The 21,556-nt window shown below is 42.4% G+C and overlaps 1 protein-coding gene and 2 pseudogenes across 3 annotated transcripts in view; 1 reads left to right on the top strand and 2 right to left on the bottom strand.

The window, feature by feature from the left end:
* Positions 1-12,424, top strand: part of GIMAP8 (GTPase, IMAP family member 8) — a 31,851-nt gene extending 19,427 nt beyond the window's left edge. For all 3 annotated transcript variants that reach the window (XM_036864487.1, XM_036864485.1, XM_036864486.1), the window contains 4 exons: positions 2,397-3,057; positions 4,685-4,730; positions 7,399-8,025; positions 10,260-12,424. In XM_036864487.1, the coding sequence (XP_036720382.1) occupies positions 2,397-3,057; positions 4,685-4,730; positions 7,399-8,025; positions 10,260-10,936 (2,011 nt within the window). In that variant the 3' untranslated portion in view covers positions 10,937-12,424. The remainder of the gene's footprint in view (positions 1-2,396; positions 3,058-4,684; positions 4,731-7,398; positions 8,026-10,259) is intronic.
* Positions 12,425-15,779: 3,355 nt separating this feature from the next.
* On the bottom strand, positions 15,780-17,472 carry LOC118901168 (annotated as a pseudogene).
* A 2,590-nt stretch (positions 17,473-20,062) lies between these two features.
* On the bottom strand, positions 20,063-20,478 carry LOC118900404 (annotated as a pseudogene).
* Positions 20,479-21,556: the final 1,078 nt, after the last annotated feature.

Raw genomic sequence — 21,556 nt, 5'->3', positions numbered from 1 at the left:
ATTCTTGAATTTTATTTTATTTATTTTTTTATACAGCAGGTTCTTATTAGTTACCTATTTTATATGTATTAGTGTGTATATGTCAATCCCAATCTCCCAATTCATCCCACCACCACCACCCTTCCCCCCTTTGTGTCCATACGTTTGTTCTGTACATCTGTGTCTCTATTTCTGCCTTGCAAACTGGTTCATCTGTACCATTTTTGTAGATTCCACATATATGCGTTAATATTTGATATTTGTTTTTCTCTTTCTGACTTAGTTCACTCTGTATGACAGTCTCTAGGTCCATCCACGTCTCTACAAATGACCCAATTTCATTCCTTTTTATGGCTGAGTAATATTCCATTGTAGATATGTACCACATCTTCTTTATCCATTCGTCCGTCGATGGGCATTTAGGTTGCTTCCATGACCTGGCTATTGTAAATAGTGCTTCAATGAACATTGGGGTGCATGTGTCTTTTTGAATTATGGTTTTCTCTGGGTATATGCTCAGTAGTGGGATTGCTATGTCATATGGTAATTCTATTTTTAGTTTTTTAAGGAACTTCCATACTGTTCTCCACAGTGGCTATATCAACTTACATTCCCACCAACAGTGCAAGAGGCTTTCCTTTTCTCCACACCCTCGCCAGCATTTATTGTTCGTAGATTTTCTGATGATGCCCATTCTGACCAGTGTGAGGTGATACCTCATTGTAGTTTTGATTTTCATTTCTCTAATAATTAGTGATGTTGAGCAGCTTTTCATGTGCTTCTTGGCCATCTGTATATCTTCTTTGGAGAAATGTCTATTTAGGTCTTCTGCCCATTTTTGGATTGGGTTGTTTGTTTTTTTAATATTGAGCTGTATGAGCTGTTTATATATTTTGGAGATTAATCCTTTGTCCGTTGATTTGTTTGCAAATATTTTCTCCCATTCTGAGGGTTGTCTTTTCGTCTTGTTTAGAATTTCCTTTGCTGTGCAAAAGGAAAGCAGTCTTTCTTTCTTTTTCTCTCTTTTGCTCTGCTGGGGTCTCCAGAGTGGTCTCAGAGATGATGAGGGAAATGTGGGTTATCAAGGAGAGAGTGAGGGAGGGGAGAGCTTTGGTTCTCTTTTGTCCTCAAAAGTATTTTCTGTACCCTTGGGAGAAAATGGTACAGGTGGGCAATTGTATGTATAGAGAGGGGGGGGAGGGGGGAAGAGAAAGAGAAAGAGAGTTCTGATTCAATATGATGTCATTAGCTGGAAGGAGTACAATAAACGCTCATCCATTTCGTCACACCATGATGGGGAACCGTATAAAACAACAGTGTGTACTTGGGAAATAAATTCCTTTTTCTGACCTGCTGGAGATCTCTGCTTCCTTTACCTTATTTACTCACTGGTGTCTTAAAAAAAAATTAATGTACAAAAATATACTATTTCTTCCCTTGGTTGGGAAACAACATAAAGTCACTTCTCTTTTATTATTCAAAGTGACGTCACTTCAGTCTCCCTCTCCACGTCTAAAAACAATTTTTCTTCCTTTCCTCACATCCCCCACTCTCACCATCACTCATTTCACACCATTTATTGAGCACTTACTATATGCCAGACACAATATTAGGACTTAGGGACACAGAACAAGACGGGCATGGTCTCTGCTCTTAGAGAGTTTCATACTAAGGACAGCAAAGAGAAAATGAAAAAAGTAGACACAATAAATAATACCAGATAGAAACAGTGCTATGATGACAGTAAGGAGAGTCAGGATATGGGGAGTTAGGGTGAGGCTTTCTTTATATGGGGGTGTGTCAGGGTCAGAAGAGGCTCGTCCCGACAGTGACTGGACTTCTCGGCTTGGCATAACCTTGGAGGTGCGTGTTCTGAGCTGAGCTGGGCTTTGCCTGTTGCACTGTGCAGAGATCCAGACGCTTGTAGGGAGGAGCCCAGGCCTCCATCCTTGGCCCTGATGAGATTCTCCCTGCCTCAGCCGTATGTTTCCTCTGAGGTGAAGCTTCTTGAGGGCAGGTGTACGTGCTTCCTTTGCTACCTTCTCTGATTCCTTCCTCACACTCCAGTGACACTTCTTGAAAGAGGAGTGAACTTTCAAAGAGCTACGCAGAAAAGGGGCTTTTCTCTTTCACTTTCTTCAGCTGTGTTTCTTTATTTTTCAAGTTTGTATCCTTTATTTTCCTTGTTTGTATCCTGGGGCCCTATTATTGTATAAAAATACAAATACCATGTATTTTTAATCTGCGGTGTTTTGTGTAAATAGCATTTTCTCAGTTGTCAGACATGACTTACGTATATGATAAATAAACTTCAATCTATTGAAAAAAAAAAAAGAAACAGAAAGTACTTTCTTGTTGTTCCTCTATCCACTCTGCTTGTGAGTTGAACATTGTTGTGTTGCTTTTCGTCCCAACAGAACCAGCGGAAACCTGTGTCAGGAGAGAGAGTCAGAGCCGGGCTGCGCCATGTCGGAACTGAGGCTTCTTCTTTTAGGGAAACATGGCGCAGGGAAAAGTGCCACAGGAAACACCATTCTGGGCAAAGCTGTGTTCAAGTCCAGGTTCAGTGAGCAGATGGTGACTAAAACGTGCCAGAGAGAGAGTGGGGCCACGCAGGGGAGGGAGGTTGTGGTCATCGACACCCCTGACCTTTTCTCCTCAATAACTCGGGCCAATGACAAGGAAGGCTACATTGAGCGCTGCCTGGAGCTCTCAGCTCCCAGCCTCGACGCCTTGCTTCTGGTAATTCCCATCGGCCATTATAAGGTGGAGGACAGAGAAACAATCAAGGGCATCCAGAAGGTGTTTGGAGCTAAAGCCAGGAAGCACATCATTATAGTCTTTACTTGGAAGGATGATTTGATGGATGGCTTGCTGGAAGATTACATTGCAAGTGACGAGTCTGTTAGGGACTTGGTTCAAAACTATGGCGGCCGATACTGCGCTTTCAACAACAAGGCAAGCGAGAATGAGCGGGACGCCCAGGTGAAGGACCTCCTCTGCAAGGTCAAGTGTTTGGTGGATGAGAACCAAGGACCATACTGGGTGAGCTTCAAAAATGAAGACAGTAGATTCCAGGTGAGGATTCTTGTGAAGGTCTCCAAGGGTCTCTGTTGTTAGAGCTAGCAGGATAAAGGCACAAATAAGTGAAATGTTGCATAGGCTTTGTTTAAAGGGATATTCATCCGTAAGCTGGAAAGATGAGGTTACTTTGAGTATTATACTTTATTGGCAAATTATTGGATATATTTAAGAGCTTATCTGACTTTACCCCTCATAGCATTGGACACATAAATGACTCATTAGACCCTCTCTTCCCTTGGCTTCAGTAAACCTATCCTCTTCTTGCTTTTTCGTCCTCGCTTGCTCCTCTGGAGACTGCTGAGTCCTCCTCTAATGACCTGACAGCTGGCATCTTCAGGGCTTGGACCTCGCCCTTCCTCCCTTCTCTATACTTGTGTCCTCAGGTGATTCCACGTTTTTACAGCTTTGAGCTTCATCTGTTGCTAATAGTTTCCAAATTAGTAACTCCAGTCCAGGTCTTCCTCTTGAGTTCTGACTCCTTTGTCCATCCAATTGCTATTTGACATCGCTCTCTTAAAGAATCTCAGAGTTGACATGTCCAGACTTTTGTTTTTCCCTCTTGAATCTCTGAGACTTCAGTTTTCCTCTCAGCTCTGTCCATGGCTGTCCGGCTTATCATGTTCTTCAAACCTAAGCCCAGATGTCAGCTTTGATACCACGGCCAGCTTGCATCTGATTTCTAGGAGATCATCGTCTTGTGTGATTAAGGCACCTGGAATCCACCTGCTTCTCTCTGTCTCCACTACCACCATCTGGTCCAGGCCAGCCTCTTTTCTTGCCTGTACTATTTTACACATATTCGCATAATAATTTTCCCCTCATTCCTTCTTGTGCCTTACCCTCCCCACCCCCATCCATTTCACGCACAATAGCCAGAGTGATATTTTAGTTGATTTTAAAACTTCTGATTTCATGCCAATTTAAATGTTGGGAGTGAGGCTTCCCCAGGCAGGTGAAGGGGATGTTAATTATGTGTTTGGCTCTTCATCCTTCATTGTCTCCATTTGCCCATCTGGATGGGGAAGGTTCCAAATTTTACTGGATCTCACGTTAGAAGAAGCTTCATCTCTATACTGGGGGTGCAGTAAGGGAAGAAGACATTGGAGATACATGGGGAGCTTGATTTCCAATTTTCTCCCTTCCCCTGTCCCTCAGATGCACCACACAGCCATCACTTGACTAGTTTCTTCTTCCAGGGAGTCCAGAAGCTTTTCTTAAGCTTCTGGATTTTCTCCAGGAGTGGCAGGAACTCTGGGAGACTCTGGAAAGAATTACTATTACTACTGGGGACCGCGGAGAAGTAAAGTTAGAAAGTGCTTCAGGAACAATGCCTGGGTTAGATGGCATTTGTGGGGCGTCTCTGAGTGAGAGCAAAACCCACCTTCTTACTTCTGGGAAACCTGTTGCAGCAGCAGCGGGGTCTCAGGGTCAGCTTCATCATGGACAGGACTACACGTGCCAGCAGCGAGCATGACCATGACCATGACCATGACCTTCATTTGACCACATCCTAATCATCGAATTACTCTGAATTAAATACTTGTGTTTCCATTCCTTTACTTTGTGAAAAACTGAGATTTTAGATCTGTGTGCATCATATTCTCCTTTATTTTCTTTCTAGGATTGTGTGAATGAAGCTACATCTCAGAGGGAGGACCGTCCACATGGTAAGATAATTCTTTTTATTTTTTCACACAAATATTTTAATAAAATTATCACGCAAAGTTGTATATATACACATACAACTATTTACAAATATGTAAGCATATGTACAAAGACTAGAAAGGAATATACAGAAAAAATATGTGTTAGGATACTGGGGTTCTGTTTCTTTTAAATTATTTTGTAATTATTTTACACTGAGGTAGGACTATTGTAGTGTTAGAGAATCTTGTATAAATGTATTTGTTCAAGAGCTTCCCTGTCAATATCCTTTTCTGGGTATACATCATAGTTCAGTGGTACCTCTTCAACCCAGGGAGATAACTGTATATTAACCTGAAGACCTGAGAGAGAATGAAGCTACATCTCAGAGGGAGGACCATCCACATGGTAAGATAATTCTTAAAAAAATGTTAAGCTCATATCTGTATTCTTTTGAATGCATCATGCATCAAAATGAAGTGGAAAAATTAGCTAGATAAGTCAGAACAAAAATGCACCCTGGAGCCCTAGCTCAGGTTGGTGCCCACAATCTGTCTCCCAGGGAACTGCTAACACTTGTGAGTAGGTGCAGCACCAGCAGAGGTTCTGGACACCGTGCGGGTGTCCCCGGCCTTCCCTGAAGTGTTACGGAGCTGGGCTTGTCTCTTGCAGCTTCTTTCCTGACTCAGCCTCTTCTCCCCAGCCTGGGATCCAGCACTACCTAATTTTGGACTCGTACCGGGAGGCAGAAATCACTCCTTCATGGATAACACTAAACAGAATAACACCTGCAGAATTCAGTGGTGGAGCTCAGTATCTGTGTGATGATTGCCATTAATGGTGCATTGTGCACACTGCACAAGTCAGTACACATAGATCTACCTTGTTCTGTTCGGTGGACGTAATGTGGTCCATGGTATGGGCATACGCGACAAATTCACCCATCTCTTTGTTGTTGGACTTTCAGGTTATTTCCGGGCCAGCTCTGTGCAAGAACTGAATATTTCACAGTGAATAAGATAGATGAGCTCTCTGTCCTTGTAGGACTTCCCAAAATAATAATTAAGATTAAAATTACAATTTTAATGATAATTATTGCAACTGACATTATATGCTGGGAGATATATGTATATATATATAATATATAAATTATTAAATCCTCGTAGCATATAATATATAATCCTCATAACAACCTCACAATATAGCCCTTAATAACAATCCTATAAAGAAGGTGTTATTTTCATTATTCTCGTTTTACAGTTGAGTAAATTTAGCCAGAAATACGTGAATTTAGACAGCAGTAGGGAGTTAAAATTCTGTCGATGCCCGTCAGCCAAGACCCCCAGGAATATTCCTGTTACTGAACAAAACTGGGTGGAATGGCTTGTGGCAGTGAGGATATAGCACATCGTGGGGACCAAGGAGCATCTCAGAATGAGGGTGTTGATGAAGACTTTTTATAGGATGTGGGCTTGTGTGAGGTGATTTGGGGGAAAGTAGAAACTCTCCCAAGGCAACATAACACGGACATGGTGTCACTAGCATTTCAGCTGCTTTCTTTAAATGCTGTGTTCTTTCCCCTTCCCGGACTTGGGGCTCAGATGCTGAGTATCACCCACTCTGATAGTGCCCTGGATGATACAGACTCAGTGACTATCCTTGTAACTGTGGGCTCTGTCATGTGCCCAGTGGGTCTGGTATTGACTTGGGATCATGGGAGAAGTGGTGGGGATAGTGTATGTGTGGAGAGACGGTTTTGTGGTGTAGGTTATTACAGTAATTTACCGAGGTATAATTTACATAGAGTGAAATGCACAAATCTTAAGTGTACAACTCGAGGGTTTTTTACATATCTACACATATGTGACCATCATCTAGATAAAGATATGGGGCATTTCCATCACCTTAGAAGTTCTTACTGTCCCTCCCTAAAGAGAACCACTCTCCAGACTTCTGTCAACATGGATTAATTTTGTGTGTTCTTGAACTTCAGATAATGACATCACGTAGCATGTGGTTTTGTGTCTGGCTTCTTTCACTTAGCATGTTTTGGCGATCCATCCAGGCTGCATATCAGTACATCACTTTTTGTTAAATTGCCGAGTTGTATTCTATTTTATGAATATACCACTAAGATGCATTTTTTTATTTAAGTTTTTAAAAATTTAATTATTGTTTTTTTATTTGATTGGCCGCCCTTCACGGCATGTGGGACTCCCGATTCCCTGACCAGGGATCGAACCCGTGCCCCCTGCAGTGGAAGCACAGAGTCCTAACCGCTGGACCACCAGGGAAGCCCCCCACTAAGATGCATTTTAAACTCATCCTCCCCAGTTCTGCCTTAGCCCACGAACTTCACGCCCCAGTAGTTAACTTCGGTAGCAAAATAAGAGGAATCCTGAGGCTCAAGACCAGTGAAGGCCAAGTTTAACATTTTCATGTTCCTGGGAAATCTTAAGCCCTTTACACCTCTCTTAAGTTGTTCATGGCCCTTTTCATGGCTTTCACTTTGATGGGTAGCTTCTGACTGGGTCTAGAGTTCTACTGGTTCAGAGGACCACTGCCATTCTCTATAAAAACTGACAAGATATTTTTAAAATCTCAAAAGAGATTTATGAGAAATCCTAAAACCTGTCCACATCTCTGTATTCAAATGTAAGAAGAGACTCTGAATCTGTCCTTTTGTCCCAGGGTCAGGGGAGGATCATCACCAGGCTACAGGATGTGAGCCGAACCAGGGGCCATCAGCACTGAAGGTCCTGCTCGTGGGGAAGCACGGTGTGGGGAAAAGTGCAGCCGGAAACAGCCTTCTGGGGAAGCGGGTCTTTGAGACCCAATACAGTGAACAGCCAGTAACCCAGAGGTGTAAGTCCGAGAGCAGAACCTGGAGAGGGAGGAAAGTTTTGATCATTGATACTCCAGACTTCTCATCGCCAAAGGATGTTGAACAAGACCTTTTGAACAGCACCTTTCCAGGTCCCCACGCCTTCCTGCTGGTGACCCCACTGGGCTCTTTCAATGAGAGAGATCACATGGTGCTGCGTACCATCCGCAGCATTTTTGGAGATAAATTCGTTGAGTACATGATTGTTCTCCTCACCAGGAAAGAAGATCTAGGGAATCAGGATCTAGATACGTTCTTAAAAACCAGAGCTAAAAGGCTCTACGAGCTCATCAGGGAATGTAAAAACCGATGCAGCATCTTCAACTATAGAGCAACGGGAGAAGAGGAGCGGTGCCAGGTGGATGAGCTCCTGCAAAAAATTGTGAGCACGGTGCAGCAGAATGGGGGCAAGCCTTGCACCTTCAGGGGGAAAGGTAAACGATGTCTAGAAAACCTTTTCTGCATACTTAAAAATAGATATAAATGTACAAGAACTTTATTTTCTGAAGGGCACAGCGGAGGTCAAAAGGACAGGTCTCTTACTATTAACTGACTCTTTCTCCTTTCTATCTCAAATTTTGCTAAATTTATGTGCCTGTGCATGCACTGTCCTGACCTGGTCTTTAATTTTCTCCCGACTTTTCTCCCATCTCTTCAACTGTTTGCTGAGCATCTTGAGGGAAGGAGTTGGCCTTTTCCAGTCTCTTGTCTTCCCCACAGCGTATCCGTTGCCCAGGGCTTAGCGCTCAGTGCTGGTGCTGAGATAGTCCTGGTTCATTGGTTTTACCCTTCCCTTCTTCCTCCGGTCTCCTCTCCTTTCCCCACCCCCCCACCTCTTCCTTTCCTCCCTGCCCTCTGCCTTTCTTGACCTCTTTGTTTACTCTCTTGGTTCTTTACTCTTCCCTCTGTTGGAGAAGGGGGGCTGTTTTGACCGGACAAGGACAGGGAGCCTGAATGCTCATGATGGTCATGCCCCACATGGCACTCGGTGGACTTTATTAGTCCAGCCACACCACCTCACCTACTGCCTAAGCCACGCCACCTCACCTACTGCCTAAGCCACGCCACCTCACCTACTGCCTAAGCCACGCCACCTCACCTGCTGCCTAAGCCACGCCACCTCACCTACTGCTTAAGCCACACTACCTTACCTACTGCTTAAGCAGAAGTCCCCTTGTAGCCCACTCAGTGCTACAAATTCTATTGACCTGAGCTGAGATTCTTCCCATTCTACTCATCCCATTCTCTTCTGCTTCAAAGATCCTCACCTAGGAAGAACATCAGAGCAAAAGGAGCAGGTCTGTTTGTTGTGCGCTTTCACATTCTTAATGGGGATCCAGGTGCTGGGCAGCCTCCTAAAAGCACAGACATGTGGGGAAGTCAGGAGGGGCTGTGTGGAGGAAGCACGATTTGAAGCAGGCTTTGGAGAATGGGTAGAGTTTGGATGGCTGAGTACAAAGCTCCAGAGAGTACACTAGCAACTTGAAGCAAGGAGGTAGAACTGAGCATCTACTTGGGAGAGGACAAAGGGGCGTGGTCTCGATGGAGATGAGGGCTCACACCTCTAGATGTGGGATGGGGAGTTTAGACCAGATTGCAGAGGGGGTGAGAACCACACCCTCCGAGGGCATGGAAGAGGGACTTTTAATCTATTTTTTAATCCTGTATGTTTAACTATGAGATTGTGGGTTCAGGATAAGCAATTGAATAATTTCTCCCAGAAGGAAGAACGTGGGATGGGCTTTCCTCTCTCTTTGTTTTGAGGCAGATATCAGTAACTTGGTAAAAACTCACAATCGAGAACTGTGAGACCTGAATGGAAGCGAGAGATCACAGTGCAAGTGCAAAGTCATAAGGAAAACCCCAATAACACATATTGTAAGATCTTTGTGCATCTATCATCTCGTTTATAGGGAAATTTATTCTCCATTATTGACCCCCCACAGAACAGTGTTAGTGGATATTCATTACTATAACCAGGGAGTGCCTTTTGACTCACTGATGAAAGATACAGTTAGACACAATTAAGAGTAACGTGGTTTTTAGATATATATGTATATATGTATAACTGAATCATTTTGCTGTACACCTGAAACACTGTAAATCAACGGTACTTCAATAAAAAAAGACTAATGTGGTTTTAACGAGAAATGAATTTTAGCACGATCCAGCTGAAGGAACTGGTAATCCATTAATGACACATGTAGTTGTTTTTTCATGAAAAGTCAATTCTATGGAATAATTTTTCAAATACATCAAGGAGATTTTGCTACAGTTAGCATTAATTGGCAGTAGGAAGGCATAGTCAGAGCAGGAACAGAAGACAGAGATGAGGTGTATGGACAGGACCCGGCTAAGCAGGTGAAGAGTAATAAAGCCACTGGCACTCACAGGGTATCAGGGAGTCAGAGAAGCTACCAGAAAAAGGAAGCAGAGTAAATTCAGAGATGGGTACAGTGCTGTGTCAACGGATGAGCGCTGAGCAGAGACTGTGGTCCACGTCCTGCTTCTGAGTTTACAGACTGTGTAATTTTGACAGGCTGTTCCAGTGCTTGGAGATGGAACTTTCTGAGAATCCTCTATTGTAATTAATGGCAATAGTCTGGAGATGAAAGTTGTACCCAGATCAGCGCGTGGTCATGAATCTTTCCTGCTTTCTTTTCAACAGAGTCCCTGTGTATTATCCTCGTGGGGAGGAGCGGGGCTGGGAAGAGTGCCAGTGGGAATACCATCCTCGGGAGGCCGGAGTTCCACTCTCAGCTGGGAGCACAGCTGGTCACCAAGACATGCCAGAGCGGCTGGAGGACGTGGGATGGGCAGGATGTTGTGGTTGTGGACACTCCCTTGCCCTGCCTGGTGTCCGGAGCTGAAGGGGGTCCATCCCAGCTAGATGAGGAGGTCAGACGCTGTTTGTCCTACTATAAAGAAGGGAGTACGGTTCTGGTCCTGGTATTACAGCTAGGACGGATCACTCAAGAGGACAAAAAGGCAGTGGCGGAATTAAAGACCATCTTTGGAGAGGAAGTTATGAAATACACGATTGTGCTGTTTACCCGGAAGGAAGACTTAGAGACTGGGAAGCTTGAAGATTATGTCAAAAACACAGATAACAGATATCTTAGGGACATCATTGAGAAATGTAAGGGGAGATATTGTGCTTTTAATAACAAAGAAACTGGCCAAGCCAGGGAAGAGCAGGCAAGAGAGCTTTTGTCAGAGGTCACTAACCTGATAAAGCGCCGTGGAGAGCATGAATATCCCCATCCATGGGGGAATGTAGGCAAAATAATGAAAAATTTTCAGCCCCAAAAATTACTAAATAATTTAAAAAGTACGTTACTGTAAAATTACTAAATAACTTAAAGGGTAGGTTACTGTAGGAAGCCCCACATTAGTAAATAATTTAAAAGCTAAGTTGCTATAGCAAGCTGAAATGCCTGGGGTCTCTTTAAGTTAGAGATACCCTCAGGCTACAAGCATGGGGGGTGGGCATGGTAAGACTGGTGGGATGGGAAGAGGGTCCATGACTTTGAGGGCTTGAGAGGTAAATGCATATCACATTGTGGTGCTTCAGCTCTTTGTAAGTAAATAAATTGTCAGGCTGGGGCAGGTAGTAGGGGATAATAAAGGAGAAAGAAAAAATAAGGTGGGGAAATCTGGGAAAAGGCTTCAGAGATTAGGCTGATATTAAGGATCAGAATCGAGTTCATCTGTGTAGGCAGATCGGAGGCAGGACAGACACTGGGACTGAGGCCAAGGCCAGCCTGAGTTCAGAATACAGATAGTCACATAAGAACCAGAGGATTCAGATACATGAAGGTAAGACAATGTCCAGTCAACTCCTGGGTGTGGCAGAATGGAGACGCTGGACTCCTGTGGGCCTCTCTGATGCCCAGCACTGCTTGCCAGGTGCCCTGAGCTCTCCATCTCCACGGCGGCAGCACTCAGGCCTTCCTTTCTTCATCACATGATGGCTTCTCCTTACTTCTTTCCCCAGTCCAAGCTGGAATGGAAAGTGGGACCTAGTCTACCTTCCTTTGCTGTCCCTGAGGAAATGAACAGGAGTCTGTGAAGTATCAGAAGATTTTATTGCCAATCATTCCCAGTGAAATAGACTAGAACAAAAATTAGAAGCACGGTAAAATTGCCAAGATTAGACAATCTTGCAAAAATTTAAAATTCTAAGTAAAATTCTAGATTTCCTCTAGAAAAAGTTATTGAAAACTCCTTTATACTTCTCTCTCTCGTTCTCTTTCTTTTTCCCTCCCTCCCCCACTCCCCTTGTCCCTGAGGCTTAGGAATTAGGTTAAAACTCAAAGAGGTCAAATAATAATGGCTTAAACACATTAGGGGTTTATAGTGTCTTACATTAAGAAGTCCAGGAGTAGGCAGCCTGGGACCAGTGTGGCATCGACGTTCCAGCTTCTTTCTGCCTTTCTGCCCCCACCCATCGGCACGCAGCCTCCTTACTTAAGGTTGCTTCTTACGGTTCCAAGATGGTGGAACCTACTCACGGCTGAGTAGGTTATATTGAGAGCTGCCTGGTGTGGGTGACATATGAGAACTATGGAGTCTCCTCCCAGTTAGATGGAAGGTCAGATGTTTTCAATATTAACCGCTTTACACATGCTTTGAGGACATGATCTATGTCATCATCAGCTTTTTAAAAATTTCAAAGTATCAGGTTACCTCAAGATTCACCCATTTATAAGAGCATGGACTGTCACCATTAATACTTTTGTACCCTGCATAACCCTTAATACGACAAATTCTGGAAAGTGTGTGTAAATATATTCAGTTGAGTGAAATAATAAAGATGAATTATATTATGAATTCACGTCCTCCTTCTGATTCCTATTTTTCTGACTTGGGGGAAGAGCATGCTTCCATGGAGAGGAAATGAAAATGTTTAAATACCTTGACTCTGGTGAAGTTTTTGCATCTTTGATGCCTGAAGACCTTTAAACTGGGTGACAGTCACTTCACTAGGCCTCTGCCAGTTCAGGAATCTTCTACTCTGAGCATGTCATTACAGCAAGGACAAACAGATGTAACCAGTATTAGAGCCAGGTACATGGGAAGAATAAAGTCTAGAAGACATTCTGTGCCTCTTCCCAGAGCTTCCCTTCAGCTTGAAGGCAGGAACAGATCCCAGAGTGCTACCCATGATTGGGCAGGTGACACTGGACCTGCATGAGGTGGGGAATGTGTGGGCTGAGCAATGTGATGTACATTGCCAGAGGAGAGAAGAAAGAGGTAGGAAGAATATTTGAAGAAATAATGGCTGTGAACTTCCAAAATTTGATGAAAACCATTAATGTACACATCTAAGAAACTCAATGAACTTTAAGTAGGATAAATTCAAAGAGACACACACCCATTATAATCAAACTACAAAAGACAAAGAATCTTAAAAACAGCAAGAGAGAAGTGATTCATCACATACAAGGGATCCTCAACAAGATTAACATCTGATTTCTCATCAGAAACCATAGAAGCCAGTGGTCCATAGGATGGTACATTCAAAGTGCTGAAAGAAAAGACTATCGACCCCACATTCTTTATCTAGCAAAACTGTTCTTCAAAAATTAAGAAGAAATTTAAAACATCCCCAGATAAAGAGAAGTGGAAAGAATTTATTACCTGCAGAGCTACCCTACAAGATAAGATCCCGAGAAAAAAGAACGAAGCTGGAGGTATCATGTTTCCTGACTTCAGACTATACTACAAAGCCACAGTAACCAAAACAGTATGGTACTGGCACAAAAACAGACACATAGATCAATGGAACAGATGAGAGGGCCAAAAAATAAACCCACACACATATGGTCAATTAATCCACAACAAAAGAGGCAAGAATATCCAATGGGGAAAAGGCAGTCTCTTCAATAAGTGGCATTGGGAAAACTGGACAGTTACATGTAAAAGAATGAAATTAGAACATCTTCTCAAACTGTATACAAAAACAAACTCAAAATGGATTAAATATCTAAATGTAGTACTGGAAACCATAAAAATTGTAGAAGAAAACATAGGCAGAACACTCTGATATAGTCTTAGTAATATTTTTTTGGATCTGTCTCCTCAGGCAAGGGAAACAAAGCAAAAATAAACTAACGGGGCCTAATTAAACTTAAAAACTTTTTGCACAGCTGAGGAAACCATCGACAAAACAAAAAGACCACCTACTTAATGGGAGAAGATATTTGTAAATGATGTGCCTGATAAGGGGTTATTACCCAAAATACATAAAGAAATCATACAACTCAATATAAAAGAAACCAAAATCAAACCATCCAATTAAAAAATAGGTTGAATTCTTATTGACACAAATATGTGGAAATTAAACAACACATTCCCAAATAACCAATGGGCCAAAGAAGAAATCACAAGGGAATTTAGAACATATTTTGAGATGAATGAAAATGAAAACATACCAAAACTTATGAGATGCAGCTAACACAATGATGCTTAGAGGGAAATATAAAGCTGTAAATGCCTTTATTAAAAAATCAATAAAGTAATCTTCCACCTTAAGAAATCAGAGAAAGAAGAGCCACTAAACATAAAGCAAGTGGAAGAAAGGATATAATAAAGATCAGAGTAGAAGTAAATGAAACAGGCAATAAAAAGCAATAAAGAAAATGAGCGAAACTACAACTTGGTCCTTTGGGAAAAAAATCAACAAAATCAACAAATCTTTAGCTAGTCTGACCAAGAAATAGAAGGCTAAAATTACTAAAATCAGGAAGGAAAGAGAATACAGTGCTACTGACCTTGCAGAAATGAAAAGGATATAAGGAAAAACTAAGAACAACTGTATGCCAACGTATTAGATAACTTGGGTGAAATGGACAAATTCCTAGAAAGACACAAACTACTGAAAGTGACACAAGTTGAAATAAAATCTGAATATACCCATAACCTGTAAGTAAGAGATTAAATTAGCAATTAAAATAACTGCCCCCAAAGAAAAACCAGATGGCTTCACTGGTGAATTCTACTAAACATTTAAAGAAGAATTAACACCAATACTTCTCAAACACTTTAAAAAAATAAGAGAGGAGGAAGGACTTCACAATTTTTCCATGAGGTCAGTATTATCCAGACAAAGATATTACAAGAAAAGGAAACTACAGACCAATATCCCTTACGAATATAGACATAAGAACCCTCAACAAAATACTAGCAAATAGAATACAGCAACTTATAAAAAGAAGTATGTACTTGGATTTATCCCAGGAATGCCAGGTTGGTTCAATATATAAATATCAATCAATGTGTTTTACCTTATTAGTAGAATGAAGGACAAAAATCACATGATCATCTCAATAGATGCAGAAGAAAAGTTTGACAAAATTCAACACCCATTTAATGATAAAAACACAATAAACCGGGAAGAAATATAGTCATGATATTCTTCTGCTGATTATCCTTTTATGCTTCTTAAACTGCCCTCATAAATTCCAGACTCCTTGGTATTTTAAGCAAAGCTCTTAATGCTGGGGCATCCATCTAGATCTCCACTATTCTCACTCCTATAGTCAGACCCAAGCGTCCTGCCCTTCTGCCTGAATTGCTTCCTACAGCAGCTCTCGCACTTCTCCCAGTTCCCCCACCTCCCCAGACATACACACACGCTGTGGATGACTACCCCAATTCATCATGGATGTTTAAGGATTCATCTTAAATCTCATCTCTTTCTTTAGGAAAGTTTCCTGACCCACCCAAGGCTGACTCATGTGCCCCTATTTGATTCTGTCATGTTCTATGCACAGCCAGATCAGTGCTTGCTATTTCTTGTGTGTATCCCCAAGTATATTATAAAATCCTTGGTGACAGAAGACTCCTTGTTAAATTATATCCTGATATTTAATACGTCCAAAGCCCTCAATTTATAATTTGTCACTCAGATGTCAGCTGAGATCCCCCATTCCTTGATGAACTGGTGAAATTTGGTCCAAGCTATAATGACACAAATGTAAGAGTTCAAAGTCCTCCCCACTATTTCCAAGAGTTCTCTTTACTTCTTCTTCAGCTTTCTCTCTGTTTCCTCATTCCTATGAAATTTTGCATTGTTTCTATTTCAGCCTATGACTCTAATGCAGTGTTTTTACTGTTTTTTAAAAAACCCGCATTCACACACAATTATTCATATTCAGCCTTTCTTTTTTCACTTTTAGAAACTTTACCAGAGGTTCTGCAGAGTACAAGAGTCAGCACACAGAATTCGTCTCCCTTTTTGGTCACTCTCTTTTCCTTGGTCTCCTCTCTTGAAAAAATCAAAAATTTAAGTCGTTTTAACTCCTGTGTATGAGATTCTGTCACTTAGTAGATAATGACATCTCTTTTAGTTCATCAAGCTTTAGTTAAACAAAAAGACCTTACTCCTCATCCTTCCCACATTATATTGAAAGGTTGGAAAAATCAATTGAACAAACATTGAAACATTTCCTGTGTATTCAGAATATTAAATAAACTAAGATGAACATCAAATGTGGGCCAAAGAATGTTTGAGGTACTCCATCAGGTTTAACAAGGAGATATATTTGTACTTATTTCTGGTATCCAACTTGTTTTCTATGAATATTTAAAAGACTCAATTCTAAATCTTCTAGCTCCTGGAGAAGGTCTGTCTCTTTTTGAATTTTCTCCAACTGTTTTTTTTTTTTTTTTTTTTTTTCTGTTTGCTGCCTGTTTTTTCAAGTTGTTTGATTGCTTTTGAGACAGGCTGGGACCTGAGACCTTTTGCTGGAACCTGAGACCCTTTGCTACAATGCTGCAAACATTGCATCTGGACACACCTCTCCTCAAGCTACAAAATACAAAGAAACTATATGGGACTAAAAATAACTGCGTGCATGCGCAGTTGGGGCAAATTCTGGACCCAAAGGATACAAAGAGACCAAAAAAACCCCAAAAAACCCACGCAACTGCCACTTTTGAAGAGCCTGGAGCAAAAACAGGGTGTCGGGAGCAAAAGCAGGGTACTGCGCATGCCCCCTGCACGCAACGCCACCAGAGCGGCGAGCAAAACATCTAAGCCGCCCCTCTGGCCCGACCCCCAGACACATTCCTACCCTCACCCCATATAAGAAACAAGCTTGCCCCTCCCTCGGGGAGCGAGCAAGCAAGGGAACCTGCTGTTTGTTCTCCCTCCCCCCTGCTGCAGCAGGGGCCCCGATTAAAGTCTTGCCTGAATTTCTCGTCTGGCCTCTGGTCAATTTCTATTGATTGGGGAAGGTCAAGAACCCTGGTCAGTAACACTTTAAGTTTCTTCTCTAGGTTCCGGACTTTTTCCCCCCTTTATCTCAGGGTCTCATGATGTTGACTGAGAGAAGATATTTTGTGATGTGCTTCCTGTTTTGCAGCTTTTGGCCTCATTCTTCTGTATTTTGTAGGGGCTGTTTATGATAAGGCTTGTTATTTTGCCTTTGTGGTTTCATATTCTGGGGTGGTTTCTCATGCAGCTTGAGAAGAGTACTTGTTCGTTTCTTAGAGCTGGATTTCTAAAAGTCATTACAATCTTGGCTCTTCACTGGGTACTTCACTTAGAACTGCTTTGTAAATTACTGATTCCACTGGAAATACTAAGAAAATTTTTGCTAAGAAAGCGGCTGTATTTCTGCATTTGATTACAGGTTGTGCCTATGCAAAACAAAGCTGGTAGAATGCAGTTACATTGTGCCCCTCCTCATCTGGGCACCAACCAAAGTCTGTAAAATTAGAGGCCACTGGTTTGAAAATATCTTTTTTTACACCCCACACCTCCCTTTGTCTCCTTGATTTCCAAACCCATATAGTACTAATATGGCTGTATGAAAGCTTTCAATAGACTGCATTACAAAACCAGTTCCAAAGTGAAATTTACAGTCACATAGCAAGTGGCAACAAGCAAATTTTTGCTTTGACAAGAGTTTGGCTAGAAGGCCAAACTCATCATAAATGGGGTCATTTGTTGGTAGTTGCTTTACTGCACTTGCTTCATTTGTTGCAGTGTAGAAGGATGTTTGTTATCCACAGTTGGAAACTATTGTTTTGTCAACATCTGTGCTAGCTATTATCAGCACAGCAGTAGTTTTACATTCTATAGCTCTGAATTTTTATTGGCTGTAGACACTTCTGTGGCTAAAGTTTCATGATATCCACCAAAGTCAGGTACAGATTTACTCTAATAAAATAAGGCGTACCCTTATTTTCAGGAACATACACATCCGATTGTACGGTTGAGGTCCTGGGGATAATACAAAAGCATTGATCTTTTTTGCCAATTAAATTTATATGTAATATATAATCTAATATAGTCATAATTTATTTATAACATTTCCAAAGTTTTATTATCTTTCAAGAATCTGTGGATTGACAAGGCTGGCTGGTTCTGCTCCATGTGATGTTGGCTGGAGTTGCAGTTATCTGGGATCTCAATGGAGCTGCAATGTACAAGATGCATCACTCACATGGCTGGTCAGTGATGCTGGGGATGTTACCCTAGGGCCCACATGTGTGTGGTCTTTTCATACAGTTTGAGCTTCTCATAGCATGGCAGCTGGGTTCTGAGAGGGACTGTTCAAAGAACAGCTTTCCAAGAACCCCCTAGTCTTTTCAGAGAGAATTGCTTGTACCTCAGTTTCCAAGGGAGAGAAATACATATTTAAATTCCACTCCCTGGGAATAGTATTCACTCCTTCTCATAGAATGAGGAGTAATCTAGGGGGAAGAACTTGGGGGAAAGCCTGACATCCACTGATCCAGACATTGGACTAGTGTTTTGAAACTGTGTACAAAAGTCCTTGTCTTCTGAAGCAAAATGCTGACTCAAGAGTGAATGATTGGGAAATGTGAAGATGTAGAGACAATAGCTGTTGGGCTGGGGAACTGGTAACAATTTAGACTATAATTCTGCCACATCGCAGAATCACCGAACTCCCAGTTCCCTGAAAGACATAGATAAAGGCCTGACACACATTCCTAAGTTGTTTGTACAGGAAGCTGACCCACCAGATGAAAACTGCTGACCACAAGCACATAGACCCCAGACTGGTTGGAACCAGAAGGTTGACGATGCTTGAAACTTCACCTTGATGCCAACCAATCCGAGAATTGTCCATGAGCTGATTACACCCTGCTCCTTGAACACTATAACTCCTCACTACCCTCTCCAGGGTGGGTCACACAGTCTTGAGGGCATTAGCCCACTGTGGCCCCCTTTGCCTGGCAAAGCAATAAAAGCTACTCTTTTCTACGTCACCCAAAACCCTGTCTCCGCGTTTCTATTCGGCACGGGTGAGCAGAGGCCGAGTTTCTGCAACAGTTTCTTTGCCTCAGATCAGGAAGCAGATGCCACATCCCCTCTCTTGTGTTCCTGGGTCTCCCTGTGCCCATGTGCAGTCTGCTTGGGGCTCCCTGTTTCCATGCTCTAAGTTGACCAGAGAAGATCTGTTTCTGGCAGACTCAGGTTAGTCTCTCCTCCTCAGGCTTACTCTTCTGAGTCTCACATGGTTTGGATGTTAGCTGGGTACCACTCTGGACCAGCTCTCTCCCATTCAGGGAGGTGGTTTGGGAAATGCCATTATGACCTTTGATTCCTGCTGCATTTCTTCACCCCAGCACTAGGGGGCTCTGTGCTTTGGATGAAAAGGTGATAGTTGGCCCAGTGGACTCGTTTTTTGTTTTTTGTTGTCCAAATCCAAAATGTATTGATTTAACATATTCATCACAAGGGCTCAACCAGAGACTTAAAATTAAAAAGCAGAAACAATGAATTGGGAGATTGGGATTGACATATATACGCTAATATGTATAAAATAGATAACTAATAAGAACCTGCTGTATAAAAAATAAAATTCAAAAAAAAAATCATCTCAAAAAACAACAAAACAAAACAACAACAACAACAAAAACAGAAACAAAACAAAGATGACACTGTTACCAACCCAGGTCCTTGGACACTTTAATCAATAGAAACTGATAAGAAGCCAGATGAGAAATTCAGGCAAAGTTTTATTGGGACTCATGCTACAGCAGGAGGGAGTGAGAACAAGAAACAGGTGCCCTTGCTCACGCTCCGAGGAGGGCAGGCTGGTCCCTTAAATGGGGTGAGGGTAGAGGCAGATTGGTGGGTCGGGCTGGAGGGGTGGCTTAGGTGGTCTGCCCTCCCCCTTGGTGATGCTGTGTGCAGGGGTCATGCCAGTACCCTACTCAGAAGTGTATCTTATTGTTCATAATTGCCCCGACTTCGACTGCACATGCGTGCAGTTATTTTTACTTCCTTATAGTTTCTTTGTATGCTGTTGCTGCAGTAGCCGTTTGTCCAGGTCCAAATGCAAGCACTCTGGTAAAGCGTCCCAGGTCCCAGCCTATCTCAACAGCACAGTTTCAGTTACACAGTCCTATACAGAAATCAAGGAAAGGACAGACCATCTAAGGAAAATATAAAAAAGACAATACAAGGAGAGCAGTCAGACAGCTGGGTCAGGGTTCTTGGCTGGAGACCTACTTTGAGTAGGTTTCTTGCAGGTATTTTTTAAAGGCTGTGGGGTTTTTCCAGAGGTTGCCAGCATATGTTCAAAGGGCTATGGGTGCCGGGTTCTCCTAGCAGGCTCTGCACGGAGAGCAGAATGGTCCTGACATCGTACAGGATGGACCACTTGTCCTTCAGGATGTTCAGACAGATGTTACCCTGTGTGTCCCCGATGGGGTGGTAGCAGGGTGTGAGGACCATCACTGTGGTGGACAGATAGCCCCTGGGAACCTCCAGGGAGAGCATACACCTCAGGTCTTCATATACTGGCCAGCTGTGCCATGGATGGTCCTCGCCCATTTGAAAAAGTTGTCTGCTTCAGGGAAGGTAGAAATTCCTCTGTCAAATCAGACATTCTGAGGGTCATCAGCTCCTGCCATAGCCTCTTGTCTCTGGAGGCCCAGGCAGTGCTGCTAGGAAGACAGGAGCTGCAGGCTGCGGTGCCAGTTCTTTGTGTGCATGGCTGTGAGTCAAAGCTATGGAGGGAAGAAGGGGCTCATTGACGCTCTGAATCTAGACAGTAACATCTGGAATGTGAATAGTAGTTCAAAATTTATGAACATGCTTACTATTTTGTCTTTCTAAGCACGTGAACGTGGATAAAGTCTGTCTGAGGCACCCATCTGTCCTTAGGGAAGTAAGATATGTTTAGTTACAAGAGAAGAATCAAGATAACATTCAGATTCAAATATTTTAGAAAATGGTTTTGTACAAAGCCAACGACATTGCAAGCTAAAGTTTTTCTAAGGCTGTCAGGGGTCATGTTTGGTGGCCTAGGCACTGCAAGAACTTATCAAAATATTTCAGTCTCATTTGTCTTCCTCAAAATGTGCTCTGATTTCAACTGTTTACATTATAATACGTTCCTTTCTTAAAAAAATGAATGTATGAAGGAATTAATCCAGCTACCAACTACTTAATTCCTTCCAGTACAAAAATCTTTTAATGATTTCTAGGGCTTCTGATATTTGTGTTAGACTTAAGGTTTTAATGGGTGATAGTTTCTGAAAAATCCATGTTTCTTTCTTGCATTTGTGAGTTAAAATAAAACAGATAGTAAAAGTCTTGAGGTTCAATCTGAGAATTAAATTCCGTATGAATAATCATATGTAGGCATAATAATAACCTCTGGTTATTGGGGCAGCCTGCTCTCATACCTACAACACAGCATACGTTTTTATTTATTTATTTATTTATTTATTTATTTATTTATTTATTTATGGCTGTGTTGGGTCTTCGTTTCTGTGCGAGGGCTTTCTCTAGTTGTGGCGAGCGGGGGCCACTCCTCATCGCGGTGCGCGGGTCTCTCACCGTCACGGCCTCTCTTGTTGCGGAGCACAGGCTCCAGACGCGCAGGCTCAGTAATTGTGGCTCACGGGCCTAGTTGCTCCGCGGCATGTGAGATCTTCCCAGACCAGGGTTCGAACCTGTGTCTCCTGCATTGG

Source organism: Balaenoptera musculus, chromosome 9 (genome assembly GCF_009873245.2).
Source record: "Balaenoptera musculus isolate JJ_BM4_2016_0621 chromosome 9, mBalMus1.pri.v3, whole genome shotgun sequence".
NCBI lineage: Eukaryota > Metazoa > Chordata > Mammalia > Artiodactyla > Balaenopteridae > Balaenoptera > Balaenoptera musculus.
This window is presented reverse-complemented; position numbering and strand designations above follow the sequence as displayed.